Source organism: Semicossyphus pulcher, unplaced genomic scaffold (genome assembly GCF_022749685.1).
Source record: "Semicossyphus pulcher isolate SPU_LCO1_2020_fin unplaced genomic scaffold, fSemPul1.0.p SCAF_22, whole genome shotgun sequence".
Classification (NCBI taxonomy): domain Eukaryota; kingdom Metazoa; phylum Chordata; class Actinopteri; order Labriformes; family Labridae; genus Semicossyphus; species Semicossyphus pulcher.
In genome coordinates this window covers 21425444-21446197 of record NW_027211696.1, presented here as the reverse complement: position 1 = coordinate 21446197, position 20754 = coordinate 21425444, and the positions used below count along the sequence as shown (strand labels likewise).

General features: G+C 42.5%; 1 protein-coding gene across 2 annotated transcripts in view; it reads left to right on the top strand.

Moving 5' to 3' along the window:
* ppp3ccb (protein phosphatase 3, catalytic subunit, gamma isozyme, b) overlaps positions 1-19702 on the top strand; it is a 28972-nt gene extending 9270 nt beyond the window's left edge. The window contains exons 3-14 of one of the 2 annotated variants that reach the window (XM_069672983.1): positions 752-876; positions 4174-4285; positions 4377-4522; positions 5506-5645; positions 7673-7750; positions 8405-8499; positions 8629-8754; positions 9850-9927; positions 13159-13243; positions 14564-14661; positions 16486-16512; positions 17304-19702. In XM_069672983.1, the coding sequence (XP_069529084.1) occupies positions 752-876; positions 4174-4285; positions 4377-4522; positions 5506-5645; positions 7673-7750; positions 8405-8499; positions 8629-8754; positions 9850-9927; positions 13159-13243; positions 14564-14661; positions 16486-16512; positions 17304-17479 (1286 nt within the window). In that variant the 3' untranslated portion in view covers positions 17480-19702. Of the gene's footprint in view, positions 1-751; positions 877-4173; positions 4286-4376; positions 4523-5505; positions 5646-7672; positions 7751-8404; positions 8500-8628; positions 8755-9849; positions 9928-13158; positions 13244-14563; positions 14662-16485; positions 16513-17294 lie in introns of both variants that reach the window. The other variant, XM_069672982.1, reaches the window with a different exon arrangement.
* The last annotated feature ends 1052 nt before the right edge of the window (positions 19703-20754 follow it).

Sequence of the window (20754 nt, the reverse complement as noted above, 5' to 3'; positions counted from 1 at the left end):
ACTTTGATTATTGAATATTAGTTTTATTATTATTATTATTTAGTATTATTAAACAACTTGTGTGAGTGTTGTGCAGACAAAACTAGACTTTTGAAGACGTCATCATATCTACCAAACGATCAATTCATGTTGGACATAATTTGTTGGATTTATTGCTCATGAAAATGATCACCAGCTGCAGAATATTCTAGTTACTATTTTAATTAAAATTCATGAGTTCCAGCTTCTAATAAGTGACTGTTTGCTGGTAAATGAAATGTTTTATAGCTTTGGACAAATTGAGACTTTATATGTGCAGCTCGTGCTCTGATTAAAATGTGCGTATCAATTTGAGAGCAACGTTTTATAGACTTTTATAAAACATCAGTTAGAGACCAAAAGCTAAATGAAGAAGCTACTTGTTATTTCAAACCCTGACATGTATCACTGAGCCGCCTGATTCAGCTCTTGGAATCTCTGCACTACTTTTTTCTGCTGTCTTGTACACAGAGGTACACGAGCGTTAGCATTAGCAGTTAGCAGTCTGTTGTTCAGGCAGAATGTGGCGTTTAACTGCGTCAGTGTGTGCTCGATATTTCCTCTATCGCTGCATTGACCAAACGCCCAAACACTTAATTTAAATGATGGAATGAAGTGCAGCGTGATCTCGGTCAGGCGTCGTGTTTGTGTTTGATCAAATCTGCAGTGATCAGCTTTTTAAGTTACTGAGCCTTTGTACACATGAAACTATAGATCTTATTTGTGTTTGCAGTGTGTGGAGACGTCCACGGACAGTTCTTTGACCTGATGAAGCTGTTCGAGGTGGGCGGATCCCCCAGCAGCACCCGTTACCTGTTCCTGGGCGACTACGTGGACCGAGGGTACTTCAGCATCGAGGTATGAGACCGGCTCGCGCTCACATGTTTGTGTTTCTGACATTTGGAGCACGGCTTAGCACAGCGTCTTTAAATAGTCGTAGGAAATGAAAGGCACACTGTCTGCTGCCTCCTGACTGCCACACTCAGAGCCCCACCCACACACACACACACACACACACACACACACACACACACACACACACACACACACACACACACACTAAGACAAACACAAGTGTACACGCACACACACGCCTCCAGCCGCGCTCTGTGCCTCGTTTCCAAAACAATCACAGGGAAGGACTGGGTGTGTTTCTGGAGGCAGTGTGTGTATCTGTGGATAGCATGACGTCTTTATGAGCTGCTGTCAGGCTTGGTGTGAGGATTAGTGGACATCCTGGAACACTTTCTCCGGTCCGGACCACAGAGAGAGAAACTCATCCCGTCTCAAAGTCACAGACAGAATCAGGGTCAGACACATTTTGGAGCAGCAGACGCTCCATTGAACCAGATTAATATAGAAGTCATTTATCTGCACACGACTTGGACTACCTGAGCGCTGTGTGTCACAGCCACGTGTTCCACTCCAGGATACACAGACCTGTGTTACCGTCTGACCTGTGACTGATGATGTGTTCTCGTTCAGGTTTCTTAATGTCTCCCTTCACCTCTGTCAGCTGCGACTCGCGCTGCGTTCAGGAGTCGTTTTCAAAGCCTCACTCGACTCTCTGTATCTTTTAATGCTGCAGAAGTTTTCAGTCTGAATGAACCTTTTCCTCACCTGCATCCGTCACAGGTCGCGTTTCAACCAGCCACTCTGTATCTTTTTCTACAACTACGTTAACCTGTGAAGGACATTTTAAAACGGTAAACACGGAGCCGTACTTACAGAATATATCATGTAACTTAATCACGACGATTCTTAATCTCAGAATCGCTTTATGAAAGTGATATTTATTAGTGAAAGAAGAACCTATCCACCAGGCGGCAGGTGTCTTTGGCAGTTGGTGCTTGTTTTATCTAAAACATGATCCCTCCAAATCAGCCTTTCAGAAATGACCATCGTCCTTAAAACACAGATCACATGACCACTCGGGTATACTGGTCAGAGCGCGCTGGTGTAAACAGGAAGCAGACTGTCTGCTCTACTCAGTGGTTGGTTGTTGGAGATTTATTTGTATGGACCAACTGTAACTTGACCTGACGTGGTCCAACCAGGAAGTGAACGCTCATGTTTGTGTCACCGTTTTTAAAGTCTCCATTTCTGCTCACACACTGAAACATGATGCCAGAGTTTTCAAAATAAAACCTGGTCAGCAGCTTTTTCTAAAAGTCTCAATTTCTTTTAATTTCATCTTTTTTATTGAACAGGAAGTCGTCTTTAGTTTTAAATCTTTGTCTGAGGGAGGCATGGTTAAAGGTGGCTCTAAAACGGAGGAGTAGTGTGGATGCTAGGTGTAAGTCATTTATTAAATGTATTCATAAAGTCATTCATTAAGAAAGTTATCTGAGAATGAAATGTATGTACAGAGGCAGCCCTGGCCCAGACGGCACACCGGTTGCATTTTAAATGAATAAAAACAGACATCAAACACAAGCTGACTAATAGCTGCTCAGATGAGGCAGCAGCAGGTACAGAGACTTCTCACACGGTCCTGCACATAGCTTCAGACTGCTGGAGGTCTGGATAAGAAGATTATATAAGTATGAAGGCAGTTTACCCAGCATGACCCTGTACACAAAAATGTACTAATGAAGCTGTCTGCCTAGATTTCATAAAGAGAACAGAGAAGACTACGGGAGCCAGAGTTAGTTATACATCAAAGTGCACTGTGGTGCGCAGAATTTAAACGAGAGAGAGAGACAGGCTGCTGCACGTCGACGACATCAGCACAGGCTACAACACTCTAACATGCAGCCTGCACAAGACTAGTTTTTCCTGACTGACGTGTTCAAACAGGGACGTTAAAGCATGCGTTAGTTTCACTTTCTTCACTTGATTTTCAGACGTTCAGACACCAGATCCCCTCATACACATTTCTGCAGTAAGGCCCCGTGTAGAGGGTGGATAAACAATCATGTCTCAGTGGTGATGTAGCCTAGGGGGACGTTTTAATGCTGCTGAAGAACCGTTTTCTTCTGTTCACCTCAACATGGAGCACACACAGCGAGCTGCAGTTTGTGGTTCCTTCAACAAACAGACACTTTTACACCTTTTCAACATCTTGAGTCTGAAACCTGCTCCTGACTCGGTTTGAATACTCAGATTTCTGTCTTCAGATTGCACAAAAGATTTCCCACACAAAGACAACATCTCCACACTGACCGGTAACACTGCAGCATTTCTGCAGTGATGTCATGCTGAATCCCTCCTCTGTGATGAAGCCTGTTGGGTTCTGGATGAACAGCTGGTCAGATCCGGCTCCTGTTCGACGCCTCCATAAAATAAAAAGCTGAAATTTAACAGGTGGTTCGATGCAGCACAAAAACACAGAGAGAATGACTGACAGCTGAAGAGAGTGGGTTTGTTTGGAAGTCGTGCAGGAGCTCCTTAATGAGAACAAACGCACGTCGAGAAGTTTAGACGCAGAGGCAGGATATTAAGAGACTTCAAACTCATAAGGAACAGGCAAGTTTGATGGTTTCAGTGAGCCAGTCAGCACGCAGCATCTTTGTGCACGGATCTAAAAATGATGCTGATTGGCTATCGAAGGAGGAAAGGAAGAACTAGCTCAGAATGGAGCTCAGGACTGTCGGCTGCTGCTTGTCAAATACACTTAAGGTGTCTAATGTGACACAAGTTTAATGTGGACCTGATCATTATAAGCAGGCTGTGAATCAGTGTCCCTCCGATACTTCTCAGCTGTCACAGGACGTCAGCAGAAGCAGCTTTTAGGATTCCTTCATTGTCATCTGTCACCTTGTCTTTACTTCAGAATCATCTGCACAGGTGTCCTGGTATTTAAATCAGGTAGAAACAAACCTTATCAGAGGCTTCAGGATGCTCTCAGTGAGTGTTATGATGTGAGACCGGAGGCGTTGTGTGAAAGTGTCTGCACAGTCAACGTCAGACTAATCTTTATGTTGTGTTCTTCTCGCCTGATCGTCTTGGTTATTTGTTGCAGACTGATGATACAGGAATAACCTGCTCATCCCCCGTGTGTGTGTGTGTGTGTGTGTGTGTGTGTGTGTGTGTGTGTGTGTGTGTGTGTGTGTGTGTGTGTGTGTGTGTGTGTGTGTGTGTGTGTGTGTGTGTGTGTGTGTGTGTGTGTGTGTGTGTGTGTGTGTGTGTGTGTGTGTGTGTGTGTTCCTGCAGTGTGTACTCTACCTGTGGGCTCTGAAGATCAACCACCCCAACACCCTCTTCCTGCTCAGAGGCAACCACGAGTGCCGGCATCTCACAGAGTACTTCACCTTCAAACAGGAGTGTAAGTCCTGCCGGGCCTGTCATCAAAAGCCCCCCTCACACAGCGATGTGGATATTATGATCTGATCTGTGTGTGTGTGTGTCCTGTGCAGGTAAAATAAAGTACTCTGAGCGTGTGTATGACGCCTGTATGGATGCGTTTGACTGCCTGCCGCTGGCTGCTCTCCTCAACCAGCAGTTCCTCTGCGTGCACGGAGGTCTGAGCCCCGAGGTCACCTGCCTGGACGACATACGGAAGGTAAAAAAAAAAGGCGTTTTTCTAACATAATTATTATTTAATCAATAAACAGTACTGACTGAAGCTGTGGAGCTAAGACTAGCTTCTCACTCTGAATCCTGAAGGTCTGAGTGTTGTAAGATGAACGACATGCAAACAGCTGAAACTGAAAGTCAATTTAACGATAACTCAACACTTTTCTTAAACTCAAGGTGTCAAACATTTGCTGCTTCCAGCCTCTTGAAAGTGATGGTTTGCTGCTTTTTGACAGTTAAAAAAGAGTCTTTGGGTTCGAACTGCTGGTTGGACAAAAGGAGAAATTTGAAGAAGTCAATATTAGATATTTGATTGTACCTCACACGCTGACATTACCCAACACATTGTGCCGACTGCCGATGCCAATACGTGCTCGATTTTATCCACATAAATGCAGAAACACATTATTATGTCTCGTCCTGTCATGATGCCCACCGACAGATGCAGACATAAAATACAGAGCTCACATTTAAAAGCATCATCGTACCGGCCTGTCATGGAGCTGATAAAAGTCAATATTTAATTTTAGAGCCTTTAGTAGCTGATTCGATGATGTGCAAATGTAATCGTGCATCCCTTAAAATAACTGAGTTGCCGCCCGGGCTGTGATGATTCAAAGTTAAACTGGAGATCCACAGAGCTCTGTCTGCCAGCTGTCGGTGATTTACCCTCCACATCTGTCTCACACTGACAGGATGCATCACACAGATTGTGAGTGTGCAAAGAGACACAACAAAGATCTTATTTTTCAAACATCAAAAATGACAGGGATTGGTTTGTTTTCTTCCTTTACTGAACCGTCTGTATGATGCATAAACATTCAGACACAAGCAGGACTCTGACATGTGTGGGTTAGACACAAATGACGGCTGATGCCATTTGAAAGCTGCAGAAAGCAAAATTCTGATGTGAAGATATTTGTTTAATTAGATGTCTCATGAGTTTAAACTGCGTGTGTTTGTGCACAGCTGGACCGGTTCAAGGAGCCTCCTGCCTTCGGGCCGATGTGCGACCTGCTGTGGTCGGACCCGGGCGAGGACTACGGCTCAGAGAAGACCCAGGAACACTTCTGCCACAACAGTGTGAGAGGCTGCTCTTATTTCTACAGGTAGGACTCGCTGCTGGACTTCATCCGTCTGCTGCTGGAAACATTTCACATTTAAAAAAAGACAAAAAGCTGCTTGCTCGCTAATCTGAGCTGATTAAAGCTTTTACAAACAATGGCTTATCTCTGGATAAGTGACCGCTGGTTAAATCCGCTGTCAGACTGATACAGAAAATAAATATTAGCATTCTCTGGCCTGTCTTAATATTTGTACTGAATCTGCCATGTTGACACCACATGGAGGTCACAGGGAGGGGAGCAGCTGCTGCTCTAAAGCCTCTTTTATCCTGCAGGAGTTTGTTTTAGTAGCTGGACGTTTAAATGACTCACTGAGAAATGACACAGCATCCCTGTAGCCCTGATGAATCTGTTAGTGAACACAGACTGCTGTCAGGGTTAGACTTATGTGGTTGGTTCAGTCCCACCCATCACTGCTCAGCACCAACACAGCCTGAAAGCACCTGCAGGTAGTTTCTGGTTTTCAGTAGGGATGCGCGATATTATCAGCACGTTATCGGCATCCGCAGATACACGACTTTCTGCCGATATTATCCACAGATAAAACAACGCTTTAATTCTGCCTAAATGCTCGATGACTCCCTGAAATAGCTTGATGTAATGCTACGACATTAACTCAGCATGAGTGTGCTCGCACTGCCTACACAAAGTTATCAACAATGTACAAATGAAGATTAAAAAGTCTCAGAAACTCAGTTAGCTCGACATTTTACCAACTTAACATCAAACACGCTGAAAATACACTCGCAGCCAAAGCCGACGCTAACAGAGAGTAACATAAACATCAGAGCGAAAACTCGCTCACATGTTCATGGACGCACACACGATAAAAAGAGTCCGTCTGCGATCACTGATGTCTCTGTAGTAGGTGCAGTAAACGCGTCCGGGCATGTCTCCCTCACTGCCGTGTTTTGGGGGATGCTGCATTCAGGTGCGCTCAGAAACGTGAGTGATCAGACACGTGACCTTTTGTACAACGCCTCTTCCATCAAGCGTGAAGAAGGGAGCACGATGTCTGCGGTGTGGCAGTTTTTGGCCACGACAATAAGAGCAGGCATGATAAAGTCAACTGAAATAAAGTCGACTGCGTGTCTGTCTGCTCCGCCCTCCGTCACACCTGCAGCTCTGATCCAGCAACGACACAGCGGACTGTTCTCAGTCACAGAACGACACATGAAGACGTTTGGTGACGTCCCTTTCTCGTCTCATAAAGAGGCAAACGTTACTGACAGGTGGGAAGTTAAAGACAGGATAATTCCGTCTCATTTTTTGTTCCTAGGGCCGCTATGTTTTTGTTGCCGTGGTATTGAGTATCACAGTTTTAAATTCTGGTATCAAGACAACTCACTGATGCGTTAAAGTGACAGTGTGCATGTTGTCAGACCGAAAGTAATGCTCACCTGGTAAAAATCACTGCAGTCAAAATCAAGACTCAGAGCTGCCTGATTTTACTTCCAACCTGACTTCATGATTAACACTGGTGTGAAAGTGTTGCAGCCCTCGGGGCCACACTTTTCCAGGCGGACAGTCAGGTGTGTTTAGTCCCTTTTTATTGTAACATGTCTGAGGAGAGGAAGAGGCTGCCAAGATGAACATGGTGACATAACAGACACTGCAGTGTTTTGTACTAAACGCCTCTAAGAGCTTTGGTTTGTAATTTTCTGCAGTCGTTTCTGTAAAGATCAGAGAGAAACTCCCACACCTCCTCCTCCGTAAGAGCCTTGACCTTAATTGATCTCTAATTTTAGCACTTTTAAGCATCTCTTGTTATACTCGCGCTCTTCTTTACTGTCATGGAAACCAAGGTGACTGCAGACAGCCGAGCTGGGGGAGGATTGCAGGATGAGCCGCCATCTTGGACCAACATTTGGAGAAACATGAAACAGTCGCTCAGTGAAGCAGATCAGTGTTTGTTTGCCAAACTGGCATCTCACACTCTAAAGAAACAAGCGGCTCCTTCATCGTCTCCTGATGTTTGTGTTGTAACTGGTGTTTTTTATTTCTCCCTGCAGTTACCCGGCAGTCTGTGACTTCCTGATGAACAATAACCTGTTGTCTGTAATACGAGCACATGAAGCCCAGGATGCAGGGTGAGTGATGCACCTGTTGGCACAGAGCAAAACTAATATAATATTGATAATGTGTTTTCACTAATGTAGTCGGTTATAAAGCAGATTCCAGAAATAAAGACCGTACATGATACAAGAACATAGGTAATAAAAACATACAAGAAAAGGATAAACACACATCTTTTTAAGGTATTGAAGTTAAATGGAATAAGATAAGAAGTTATAACTGTTATTAAAATAAAGATTAATAATATATTAATAATAATTCTCATCCCAAACTAAAAAGGCTCTTTTACTCTGCTTCTAAAGGGGAAGTTTGTTCCCATTAAACAAATTTCTGTTGGACATGATTTGCAAGGCATTGTGGGATTGACCAGCGAGTCAGAGTGAGTGTTTATACAAATTAATTTGCAAACTGAGGACGCAGTGTGTTCACAAAACCTGTCGACAAAAAAGCAACAGAGTGGAGGGTCAGAGGGTTCAGTGTGTGCCATCTGTAGAGGAGAAGATCTTTGTTGTCATCCAGGATCACTGATACAAACACAAATTTAAGTGCTGCTCCGATCAACGTCGTGCAAACTGAGGGAGGAAGCGCAGGCTGCTTATTTGGCCAATGTGTACAAATGTTTCTTTACTTTAACTTTATCGTTTGTATAATGTCGTCTTCTCCGTCAGGTATCGAATGTACAGGAAAAGTCAGACGACAGGCTTCCCTTCTTTAATCACAATCTTCTCTGCTCCTAACTACCTGGATGTGTACAATAACAAAGGTAAGAGAAGTGAAGGAGGGTAACCATGGCAACAGGATAGAAACCTTGAAGCCCTGGCAACAGGAGACAGGAAGTGCCTGATGAAGTACAAAATGTTAATGTGTGTGTGTGTGTGTGTTTTGTGTTCAGCGGCGGTGCTGAAATATGAGAATAATGTGATGAACATCCGGCAGTTTAACTGCTCCCCTCACCCCTACTGGCTGCCCAACTTCATGGACGTCTTCACCTGGTCCCTGCCCTTCGTCGGAGAGAAAGGTGAGGCTGCTGTCACCTCTTGTTGTTTCCACTGACAGGCTCAGATTGTTCTTCTAAGTGTGTGACAACATGACAGAAAGGATCCCTACAGAGATAGACCTTTTTGTTACAGAGGAAGATGATTGTTTTAACCACACACAGACGTTACATCGCTCTCTGCACACACACCAGACTCCATTCATAAAAACACTGATTTTACTTCACAGACCACAGGAGGTACAGGTCTGTGATCAGTTAGTTTGTTTGTGGTATTGTGTGAGTTTTGTGTTATAAATTGTCAGTTCAGGTCCAACACAATATTTGTGTTACACACAATAACACAAAAAGCTAACGTATCGATGCAGCAGTAGAGCAGCAGCAGTAGAGCAGCAGCTCCTGTGTTCTGCAATTAAATTTACGCTTTTTGTCAATGGAGTCTGGTGACTTTGAAGAAAGCGACTTAATCGCTGTTTCATCCACACTGTCGTACATTTTTTAACTTCTCCAGCTTTTTAAAGAGACCTTAAGAATCTGTCCAGTGACACAGATGGGAGTGATGTATCATGTGACATAGCTTCAGTATCAGAGTCTTGATTTGTATAATTGTTACATAATTAGATTGACTGTTTCCTGATACAGATCAGATCATTTGAACGCTCAGTGATTGTTTTCCATAACTGGCTGCACATTAAATGGCTTGAATCTTTTGTAATTAACACGTTTATAGTTTTTGCATCTGAATTGAAACACAGCTTTAATTGATTAGAGACTGACGATTGATAATTGATTGATAATAATGTGATTCTGATTTAAACCACCAAGCTCTGACAATTTTAATCAATGTATTTGTTTATTTAGGGACTGTGCACATTAATACAAATAAATAAATCATTTTTATTATTGATTTATTTGCCAAAAATATCACTTTTTTTTTGGTCTATGAAACATAAAACGTAACGAGTGACGTCTTTAAATCGCATCCTTTCTCAACAAATCTTTAACCAGTCACACAGATGAATCATTTATTAATTTATTAAGGCTTGTCGTTATTTGTGTCAGGTGAAGCCTGTAGTTGAGCTGCAGGTGACGCTGGTGTGTTGTTGTGTTTGCTCACAGTGACGGAGATGCTGGTGAACGTGTTGAACATCTGCTCTGACGACGAGCTGATGTCTGAAGGGGACGACACGTGTGAGGGTAAGAGGAAGTCAAACCATCACACACCACTGCTTCACTTTCTCTCCATGAGATCAAACTGATTCTAGATGAAGAAGAGAGATACCTAAAGCTCCTCTCGTTGTAGGACACCTGAGACTTTCAAGTTCTCAGATGTTCTCCTGATCAAGTAGCTCACACTTCTCAAAGATTACGTTTCAGATTGTCCTTGAACACACCACAGAGCAGAGTTTCCTCAGCTGCGTTACCACATGATACTGAAGTCATTAAAATGAACTGAGTGTGTTTCCTGGATGCAAATTGATTTTCAGATGTGATGAAACGAAAGGAAACTAGGATGGAAATAACCCAGCAGGAAGCTCCAGTCAAACAATGCCTGCATTTGATCCTTTTTGTACCCAGATAAAAAAAATACTATCAATGGTTTTTCTTTCAGCCAATCGTCGCAGACTTTAAACTTGTTAATGCAACATTTGATTTGCCCTTTACTGCAGCAGCACAACCCATACAGTGTGTGTTGTGGTGAACATGAGCACTGCACACGTGACCAGTTTGAAGTTAAGATGTATTTGTGTTAAAATCATGTGGATGAGGAGGAGTGGTGAACAACTGAATCCACCCATTCACATGCCTCGTATCTAAGCACTTTACTGGTTTGAGTATCACTTTAAGATTTAACATTTGAGGAGTAAATCGGGTGATAGTCTATGTTTTACTCTTTCTCTTTGAACCTCATGTTCAGGCCCAAACGTGCGTCTCAAACCTGCCTGACTTCCTGTAAGCCTGGCATTTTTATTATAGAATAGAATCTGAAATAATCCTGAAGTAATGGAAAAGATGAAGATCAAAAGAAACAAATGCACAAGATATTTTGTCTGCTAAAAATAATGTTTGAATCTTTTAAGGGCAGACACAGATTTCTGTGTCGATAACAAAATATTATAAATAATGATGCACGATCAGATCAGGCTGTTTAAGAGGCAGGGGCTTTATTTATGTATATCACCTCCAAAACTGTACAAATGGGTGTTTCAGTGAGGTGTGTTGTGTACGTTGTGGACATCTACTAGCACCTCAGCACCGTCTGTCTTCCTGTATGTTGCTCTTAGCTCATTGGTTCCTCCTGAAGACTTTTAAAACACCTGACATTATATAGTTTCTTGATTGTAAGGACTCACTAAGTTCCTAAAACAGCTTCTTATTGTCAGATTTTTTATGTGTGTCAAGCAGCAGACAAAAAAGACAGATATTAGATTAGGTTGTTGACAATGTAAGGTTGCTCCCTCTAGTTAAATATATGCACTGTAAAGCTCTCCTATTGTTCTATAATCATCTTTTTACATGCAACTACTTCCATCATCTTCTCGCCACATGTTCAGTGCAGGCGTTTGAGCCTTTTTAAACATCTTAAATCAGCCGTGCGCAGGCTTCAAAACCGTCGTTTATACTCTTAATGCAAATGTGCAAACTGCAACACAACATGAAGAACTAGTTTGGTGATCTCTAATCATAACGAAGAACACGAAAGCCGCAGGATATGAGGAAGCTTAAGTGCATTCGTTGGGGACTATTTTCAGCAGCGGATAGATCTACTTGTGCCGCTGCCGTGTGGCTCATTGATAATAGCTGTCAGCCGTGCTGTATGGCTGGTAATGTCTGTGGGTATAGTTGGCATTAAAGAAGAAGTCAGAGGCTTGAGAAGCGTAAAAATGGGCATGTTGCAAGATTGCCCTTGAGGCGTCTTTATCACTGAATATAATCAATCAGTCCATCTGAGGAGGAAGTGATGCCCTGAAGGAAGTCGAAGTGTGTGTGTCATCACAGCGCAGTGTTTGTCCACACAGAGCCAACGAGTGCCACAGCTGAGCCTCTGCAGTCTGTTGTTGGGTTAAACCACACAGTCCCAGGAGGGTACACTTTCCCCTCAGGCTGTGTTTGCAGAGCTGCTCTTTGATTCTGTCTTTCGGCACAAATAGAACTTTTTTATTGAGTTGAACTTCCTCGATGTTGATTCTACGTGAAGCCGGCCAGCAGCTTGACAAACGGTTGCTTTAAAATGTTTTCTCATGATTTTAGACCAAACTAAGCACGCAGAGATATTCAACGCGCTGCAAATATCTGTGCATGAATGCGAACAGGAGAGTGTCAGTGTCCCAGGAATACAACGATCATGCCCTAGATTTTGGTACTACAGTTCCCATAATGCTTTGCAGGGAGCAAGTGCTGCAGGTGTAAGGGGTGTCTTTTTGTCTCTGATTTCTGAGTGTATTTATAGAAGTTTATTCTGGGCGTACATCAGAGAGAGAGGCTGCATTTATATGGAGCCTTATACTCTGATTATATGTTGGTTTAAAGGCTCAAACAGAATAACAAGACTCCATGAAACACTTTAATCATAATAAAAAGGCCCAAGCTTAATTAGATTTCAACCGGTTAAAATCTTTCTGTAAACCGATCAAGGAAAATATTTGACCATGTAAAGCTCTGTCTCTTAAATGTGCGGGGACTTTGTCTTCGTCTTTCTCCACGTCCCAAAAACGGCGGCTTCCAAGCAGACCTGGACCTCTGCTAGAACATGTTTATCATGTCTGCTTTTCTTTGTGCCCAGCTCATCAGTCCCAGAAGGTGCTTGATATTTGTCATTACAATTGCAGGATGTTGTATCTCCTTTTCGACTTGCATCAGGTTTGCAGACCTCCAGTGTAGATAGTTTAGAGTTTGGCTCCAGGTGTCTGGCTGTCACACATCTCCTGCAGGTCAAGACTCTTACGTAAACATTACATTCTCTTATTATGAAACTGAAACAGCCTTTTGGAGCCCAAATGATTCATCAACAGGAATGACATATTGTGTGCTGTTAAAGTAGAACGCTCACTTTACAGAACATGTCATTATGTGAAGGTAAAGAAAGATAAACCAACACCTCTCACTGTTGTTACTGAGAGTGCTCAGAAACAACGCTGAGTTTTGGTTACACTTTTTACACCGCTGTATAAACGTGTCCTGCACACGAGGACGAATGTAATGTAAGCAAGAATCCAGCAGGCTCTCTCATATTGGAGATTTTCAGGCTGTAACCAAAGATTACGTTTGGAGCTGGCATTGCACAGCAAACATTCAGTTATTACTCGGGGCCACCCGAGTATCTCTGCAGTGTGTGCTCAACACACCGAGCTCTGATTGTTGTGTGCTTTTCTTATTTTTCTCACTATTTCTTCCCCCTGACTCCCGTTGTTTGACTCTGCTCTTCAGGTGGAGCTCCAGCTGTGAGGAAGGAGGTGATCAGAAATAAGATCCGGGCGATTGGAAAGATGGCTCGTGTCTTCTCTGTGCTCAGGTGGGTTTTTGTTCTCCACTGAATGTGATAGAAAAGTAGAGCCGGCCACCTTCAGTTGAACCGTTTTAATAGTGAGGAAGCTGATGTGCAATAAAGAGTAATGAGGTTTAAATTGATCTGCTGCTTTCTGAGCTTTTCCTGAATGATTCTTTTTATTTTCATACTGATTGTTGATTCGTTTTGATTCAATGCTCAGTTTCTGGTCATGAAAGAAGTCTGTATTTCTTAATCATGTTTAAGGACCATAAATAAAGTTATTTGACAGGAAGCTCTGCTGTGGAGTTACTCTACAGTTCTCTACTTTTCCAGTCTTGCTCTACTTTACTAAAAGGCTAATGACTTCTCCCTGATTTACATGTGTCCTCCTTTAATCCTTTGGAAGTGTGTCACAATAATTTGTCCTTTAATGATGAATGCTCCTGCTCAGAAAATGTCTCACAGTTATTTTATGTCCCAGAAAAGCATCACAGGTTGTTTTCTGAAGTTAATCTTCCAATCATGGTGATTATTAGTGATAACTGATCGTAAGATTCCGGCCTCTTAAAAGTGAATGTTTTTCTTTCCTCCTTTATGACTCCAAACAGAATATCTTTGGATTGTGGTCAAAGCAAGACATTTGATGACTTCATCTTGGGCATAACAAACACTGATGTCCCCATTAAACGACATTTTATAGACCAAACGACAAACTAATCGATGCATTTAGAGTAATGAAAATAATCATTAGTCGCAGCCCTTTTTATTAGTTATTATAATGTATTATAATTTCTAAGTTTATTAATATTCTATTTTATTAATGTGAATATGCAAGATAACTAAAGTTGCTAAAGATGTAGAGGAGTGAAACATAGAGAAACACAGGTAAAGAGCACCTAATTTTGGACTGTTATCACTGGTAAAAATTAAAAGTGCTTTAAGATATGTTTTCCTTCTCTCAGCAGATCAGGACATTTTGTTCTCAGCATAATTTTATTCATGTACATAAATTGAAATACAAACAGTAACATAAAAAACACTTGATATAAAATCTGCAGAAATCAGAGTTAAAAGAAGTATGCTGTTCCTGCATGTATGAATGAACGAGTGGTCTAAGGATTGTTCCCTGTGGAACTCCAGATAGAATGTGTTTCAACAAAGTCTAAAGTTTAGACACAAAAATAGAAACTTTAAAAATGAGAGGGAAAGACAGTTTGTTTGTTTGTTTGTTTGTTTGTTTTAACTATTAAGGGGTCGAAGCTGTCTGTCCGGCTCTGGTCAGGCAGCTGTATCAAAGGTCACTGACCGCTCTGACAGAGTTTGTATCTGTGTTTGCGTTGACAGAGAGGAGAATGAGAGCGTGTTGCAGCTGAAGGGCCTGACCCCGACAGGAACGCTGCCTTTGGGAGTTTTGTCTGGAGGTCGGCGAACTCTGCAAAGCGGTAAGTGTGAACGCAGCCGAGCATCCAAACACTAACACAGAGTCCAGCTAACACTAACTCCCTGTGCCTGCACTCACACTGAGAGACTAACCGCAGAAACACTCAAACATACACACAGCGAGATGGAAATGTCAAGTGGTGTCCTCTCCTCCTCTGAAGAACCATTCTGTTCAAACATCTGCTGCCCTTTAAAGACAACGAGCTACAGAGAGCGGAGCTGATCCAGGCTGATGAAATGTGTCTCTGTTTAGTTTATCTACTAATGTTTTTACTGATATCAATAAAAGGAATTAATCTACAGTTTAATGCATTGTAATGCGCCCCAGAGGTAGTTTAACCACACGGTAACTAAAGAAGCTAAAGACACAAACCTCATAAGATACACAGATGAATAAAAGGTTTCTCTTTGCTCTTTTTGACAATATGTAAATTCATGTCACGATTATTGTGTCCAAAATATCTGCCGTTTACAAAATTAAGTAGGTTTAGGTGAAAAACACTGAATGTCAATATTAATTCTGTTTGTTTACGACACTACAGGGGGTATTTAACATGTTTGTCTTTTGTCTGAAACTAGAGCCTAACTAATATATATATATATATATATATGTGTGTATATATATATATATATATATATATATATATATATATACATACATACACATACATATATATATACATACATATACGTATCGCAGATATTCGGTTTCAACATGTATTTTTTCAGATTAAACAACTTTTTTTACATAACGCATAAAGCAGAAAACGCTTGAGGTGTTTCAGAAATGGGGTCATCACCTTGTTTGTCCAGCAGAGTGCACTGTAACTCAATAATTTGCAATATACCAAACTGTAGAAATACTCAAGTAAAAGTCCTGTATACAAAATACACTTTACAAAAATAAAAGTTTGTAAAAATAAGATCAGATGTAGAATCGTGTATCATCAGCGTAGAATGAGATAGTTGCTATCATGTTCCTTTATAATTTCCCAGTTGTAGCATGAATGAATTAAAAACTAGTGGTCTAAGGATTGAACCTTGTGGAACTCCGGATAGAATAATAAAGTACTCCTGCAGATGAATCAGTCAAATAGATCAATTATACACAGACAGTCTTTTATAAAGTTGTAGAGAAATGTCTATTTTCATTTCAGCTAAAAAAAATTCACGATATTTAGTGCTACATCTGTAATCTATGAATTTTCCCATACTAAAATCGTATAGTTTCAGTCTCAAATATTTCATACTTGTTTGGAGGTCACTTTGGGTAAAAGTTCCAGTTGCCATTTAAGCGCTAGACATCTAATTGATCATCTGACAGGCAGATGGTGATCGTTGAGCCCGATCATCAGACATAATAAATCAAATTGAGGGTCAAAAGACGACTAATCTGGAGCAAATGAACCACAGTTAAATCGGCACGCCAGGTTTAGATCGGCTGTAATAAAAACATTGTAAATATTATATTTAGCTTCGGTCTGCACAGGGCTAACAGTTACCCCCTGCTAACAGACTTTATGCTAAGCTAGCTCACGCTCAAATGTTAAACTAATCTGTTGTTGCTGGTCTTTGAGGGCAGCATGGTGTACACTCATTATTAATTCTGCCTTTTGTTAATGTAATGTTATTCTAAGTATTCTTTCTGTGCCTGTGTGGTCAGCAGTGGTTTGATGGAGGGGGGAGGGGCTGTATGATGATTGCCTCCATGTTAACAGGACTGACTGATTGCAGTGTTAATAACGTGACTGACTGAATGCATTGATAACGTTCCCACTCTCTCTCCATTGGTTTTGGGCATGGCACTTCTACTCACGCTTACACAGCCACCGTAGAGGCAGAAGAGGCACGAGGTATGCAACCATTTCTAATCTACCTGTACCTGTATTTCTACCTGTATGTGTCCGTGTCCTCTCTGTTCTGTCTCATGGATTTATACCGATGTGATGATGTGATTCTCGTGTCCAACGCTGTCACAGTTAGAGAGCCACTTTACCCTCAGTCCTGTTGTTCTAAAATGTCAAAATGAAGCTTTAAATGTCATCGTTGTTTGTGCTGAGAGCTTGTTTCCTCCGGCAGCCGAACCACAGCCTGCGATTCATTTTCATGTTGAAGTTAACACAACTGAGAAGGACTTCTTAGGTTTAGTGAGGAAGCTAATATCATCAGAAAAATGTAGCAGATTTTAATACGTTTGTTTGAATCTTTTTATGAGACGTTTTTACATCATGAAATGAGAGCTGCTGATCTGAAGAGTGTCTTAATTCTGCTGTATTCAAGTTTAATGAAAGTCTGTTTCTTTGTCTTCATGCTGTCGTTGTCCTGTTCTGAAGTAAGTTCCCTCTCCCACCAGTCCTCCCAGTATTCTGTAGACCATTAAACACAGCACGGTCAGACCTTAAAGAGCAGCAGTGAAGCTCAGTGTGTGCACAGGGTGTGAGATGAATAAGGATGATGTGTACTGAAAAAGTTTGATTTCAACTGATGAAAAAAGAAGGCAAAGACAGAAGTGTACATTTCTCTTCAGTGTATTCATAAAAACAATGATGAGTCAGTCAATAACTGTAGACACGTCCTGCTGTGTCTCCGGCTCTCTGCTGTCGCTCTGCTCTCACACGCCTCTGTCTCCTCGCAGCCATTCAAGGCTTCAACCCGCAGCACAAGATCCAGAGCTTCGAGGAGGCCCGAGGTCTGGACCGCATCAACGAGAGGATGCCTCCCCGCCGGGACAGCAAGCAGCAAGAGGGCGTCCCCTCCCTCAACAACCTGCCCGCCAGCACCGGACCCCCGGACAAGAACGGCACCAACGCACAGGCCTAAATCCTCCCCCTCTCCTCCCTCCGCTTATCTCCCCTCTTCTTCTTCCTCTCTTCCACCTCTCCTTCCTTCCTTGCTTCCTTCCCTTCCCCTCTTGTCTCCTTTAAGAGCAGGAGAAGAGGCAGTTCAGTCCGAGCGACTCTCACCACGCTTAATTTATTTTATCATCTATTAAATATCATAGTTTAAGACTGAACAGGATAAAATCTCAAACGCACACGCGACGTGGACTTTTCTAACCGGGAGGCGACACCTTTCTGTCCGTCAGCGTTTTGTTCTGTGTCGAGGGAGGAAGTGACGCTCATTCAAACGCTGTGTTCGTGCCCACACACACACACGCACACACACACACACACACACACGCACACACACACACACACACACACACACACACACACACACACACAGAGTCAGATCCATCCTTTCTTATGCCAATGATAGTGTGACTGAGCTCTGAGGAGCGAGTATTGACATTTATATTATATATGTATATTTTAATTGTTCCCTCTTTTCAATGTGATGTTTTTTTTTTACAACACATAGATTTAGGCTTAATTATCCAAAATGGGGGGGAGGGGGAAAGGGGGAGGGAGAGAGGGAGATATAAAGGGTTATTTTGCTTTATTACAACTCAAATGTTGGAGAGTTTGACGACAGTCGGAACCTCTCGTCTCTGGACCGCGTGTTCTGATTTAATGTCGAACTGTCCGGCTCTTTTTTCTCTCGGTTCTGGCGACATTATACTCGACAAAGAATGATCTGAGACGTCATTAAAACCAAACCTGACGGGTCGACAGACACGAGCGCTGAAGTGGAAACAAACTGCAGATCAGATCCATTTAGTTCAAGAAGACGTGAAAGCTGTGCTGAAAGCGTCCGTCACAGTTTAGAGACGTTTCAGCTTCAATCTTAAAGTGTTGAAGCTCAACAATAAATCCCAAACATGCCATCATTAACAGTCGGTGCATACGTGATCCCACTGGGTCAGAGTACACGCCCTGTGTCCCCACAGTGTCTTTACTTGTGTTTCACAACAGCCTGAAACCTGAAGTAATGTAACCATGAAGTGAACACGGCGGTGTAAGTCTGCGTCAGTGTACTGACATTATTTGGAGGCGCGTGCCACACAGCAGTTCACACTCCCAAAACTCTGAATCCTACATTTCCCATCATGCAACTTGATAGTGTCTCTGGATAAACAGCCAAGTCTCTTCAGTTCTGAACTTTGTGTTCGCCGTGTCCCAAAAACAAGCCGGCATCCAAAAAAGTCTTCACGCGGCGAAACGTTGTACGCTCTGAGTCTGTTAAATCTGCTCCGCGTAAACATCGTAACCGCCGGCTGTCACTCGAGATCACACTGGAGACGTTATGACTGTGCTTAGAGATTTGTCTTTGCTGGAGACATACAACACAGCCAACAGATTCTTCAAACGTCCAGCTCCCTGACGAGCTGCAGCTTCCTGTACATCCATAAGTCCTCATATCAACTTACAGAAATCCGTTTGTTCAGTAAGCGTGGCGCAGACCTGAAGCATCAGGGGTCCGAATCGTGTTCAACTCGCTCACCCTTCCCAGGAAACAAAGCAGGCATTTTGTCCGTGACGTAGCTCAGGTGTAAAATTAGTTGAATGTCCTTTGAATCATATTCAATCGTGGAACAATGAATTCCTTTTAATCCAGCAAACGCACTTTGATTAATCTGCTATCAAACCCCTGCAGGTTCACGTGAGGTGGATCAGCTGGTGGCTTGTTTCCGTCCTGTCTCTGACCCAGCAGACTTCTTTTAGTGCTCCCAGATCTCAGATCTGAACTTTGAGAGTCTAATGTTCCGGTTACTGACAGACATGATGGACAGAACTATAAAATATAGGCAGAGATATCCTTTAAAGAGATCTTCAGAGAAGCAGGAGAAGATGTGAGGTGTGTTTCAGGTGCGTAGACGGCAGCGATGAGTCGGACCCGGGTGGGTTTGATTGAACTGTTTTCTTCTTTGTTTTTCGGGGCGGGTGGGTAAAGTATGTCGGGAACGAGGCCTCTTTTCTGACTTCTGTTCGGTCTCAGAACATATCTCACAGAATGTACAGAGAAAAGTCAAATTAAATCAAGATTTCTGTTTTCTTTACAGCTCAATTTGAAAAAAGACGTTTTTTTGTCGAGTCCATGTATTGCGAGGCCTCTCATTTCTGTAGATGTTTCACTCCATTCAAATAAAAAACAGAAAAGTGACGGTGCTCGAGTGTCTGTTGAATGCTGCTGCTGCTGCTCAAGGACGCCGTCTCTGCGTCGCCGGCTGCCAATCAAAGGCCGGCGTGGGAGGTGTTGCTTTGTGCGGGGAGACGAGTGGCATTGAAACATCGCCAGCTCCTCGCTCTTCTATGTGTAGGCCCATATGTTCCTTAGCAACACAAACCCTCCACATTATTACCTGCAGTTCACTCCAGATGGACGAGCTCGCTGCTCAAGTTTGCCGCAGCGAGGCGGAAAAAAAGGTGGATGATGATAGAAAATCAGCCGTGGGGGCGTCTGAATACAACAAACGCAGTTTTACAGAACCTGTCACGACATGAGGTGTGAAACTATCTGCTACACAAAGGTGTGAAACTGTGTAGTAACAAATCCAACAGGAGGTGTTATTAAAGAAGAATACACAATGAAGCTTTGAGGAAGAGTTACAACTGCAGGTCTGATTTATGTAACCGTGACATAAATAAATCATGCTGACACAAAACCAAAGCGGCAACAATAAAGAGGTCTGCTAACGCTACGACAACAACAGGTCATTAAACCATCAGAACGGAGCCACAGGCCGTCACAGGGAACAGACCGACAGGCAGCTGGAGGGGATTTCAACCATTTGACTGATTTTGCAAACCAAATGTCTTCAGGCAGGTCATCCCCAGGTGAGAGCACACCTTTGTCTGATACATGAGACCGTAACAGGAAGTGTGTGTGATGTGTTCGATGTCTTACATCAACCTGGGGGCTAAAACATTTATTTCAACAATCCAGTCATCCCTCCTGTCTGGCTCTCTCAAGAGAAGCATCTCTCTGATGTGGATGTTGAAGCAGTACATCTTGCTGACAGAGTCCTCTGTGTGTGGGCAGTGCCTACATGTACCAGGATGCATTGCAGCCTTGTATTTCTTCAACCTGATCTCTGGAATATAAAACGCATCCTCTGCGCTCATATTTTAGGATTTAATCGACAATACAGAACAAACAGGTCTTTCATATTTAATATCTATATCTATATCTATATATATGTATAGAAACATTTA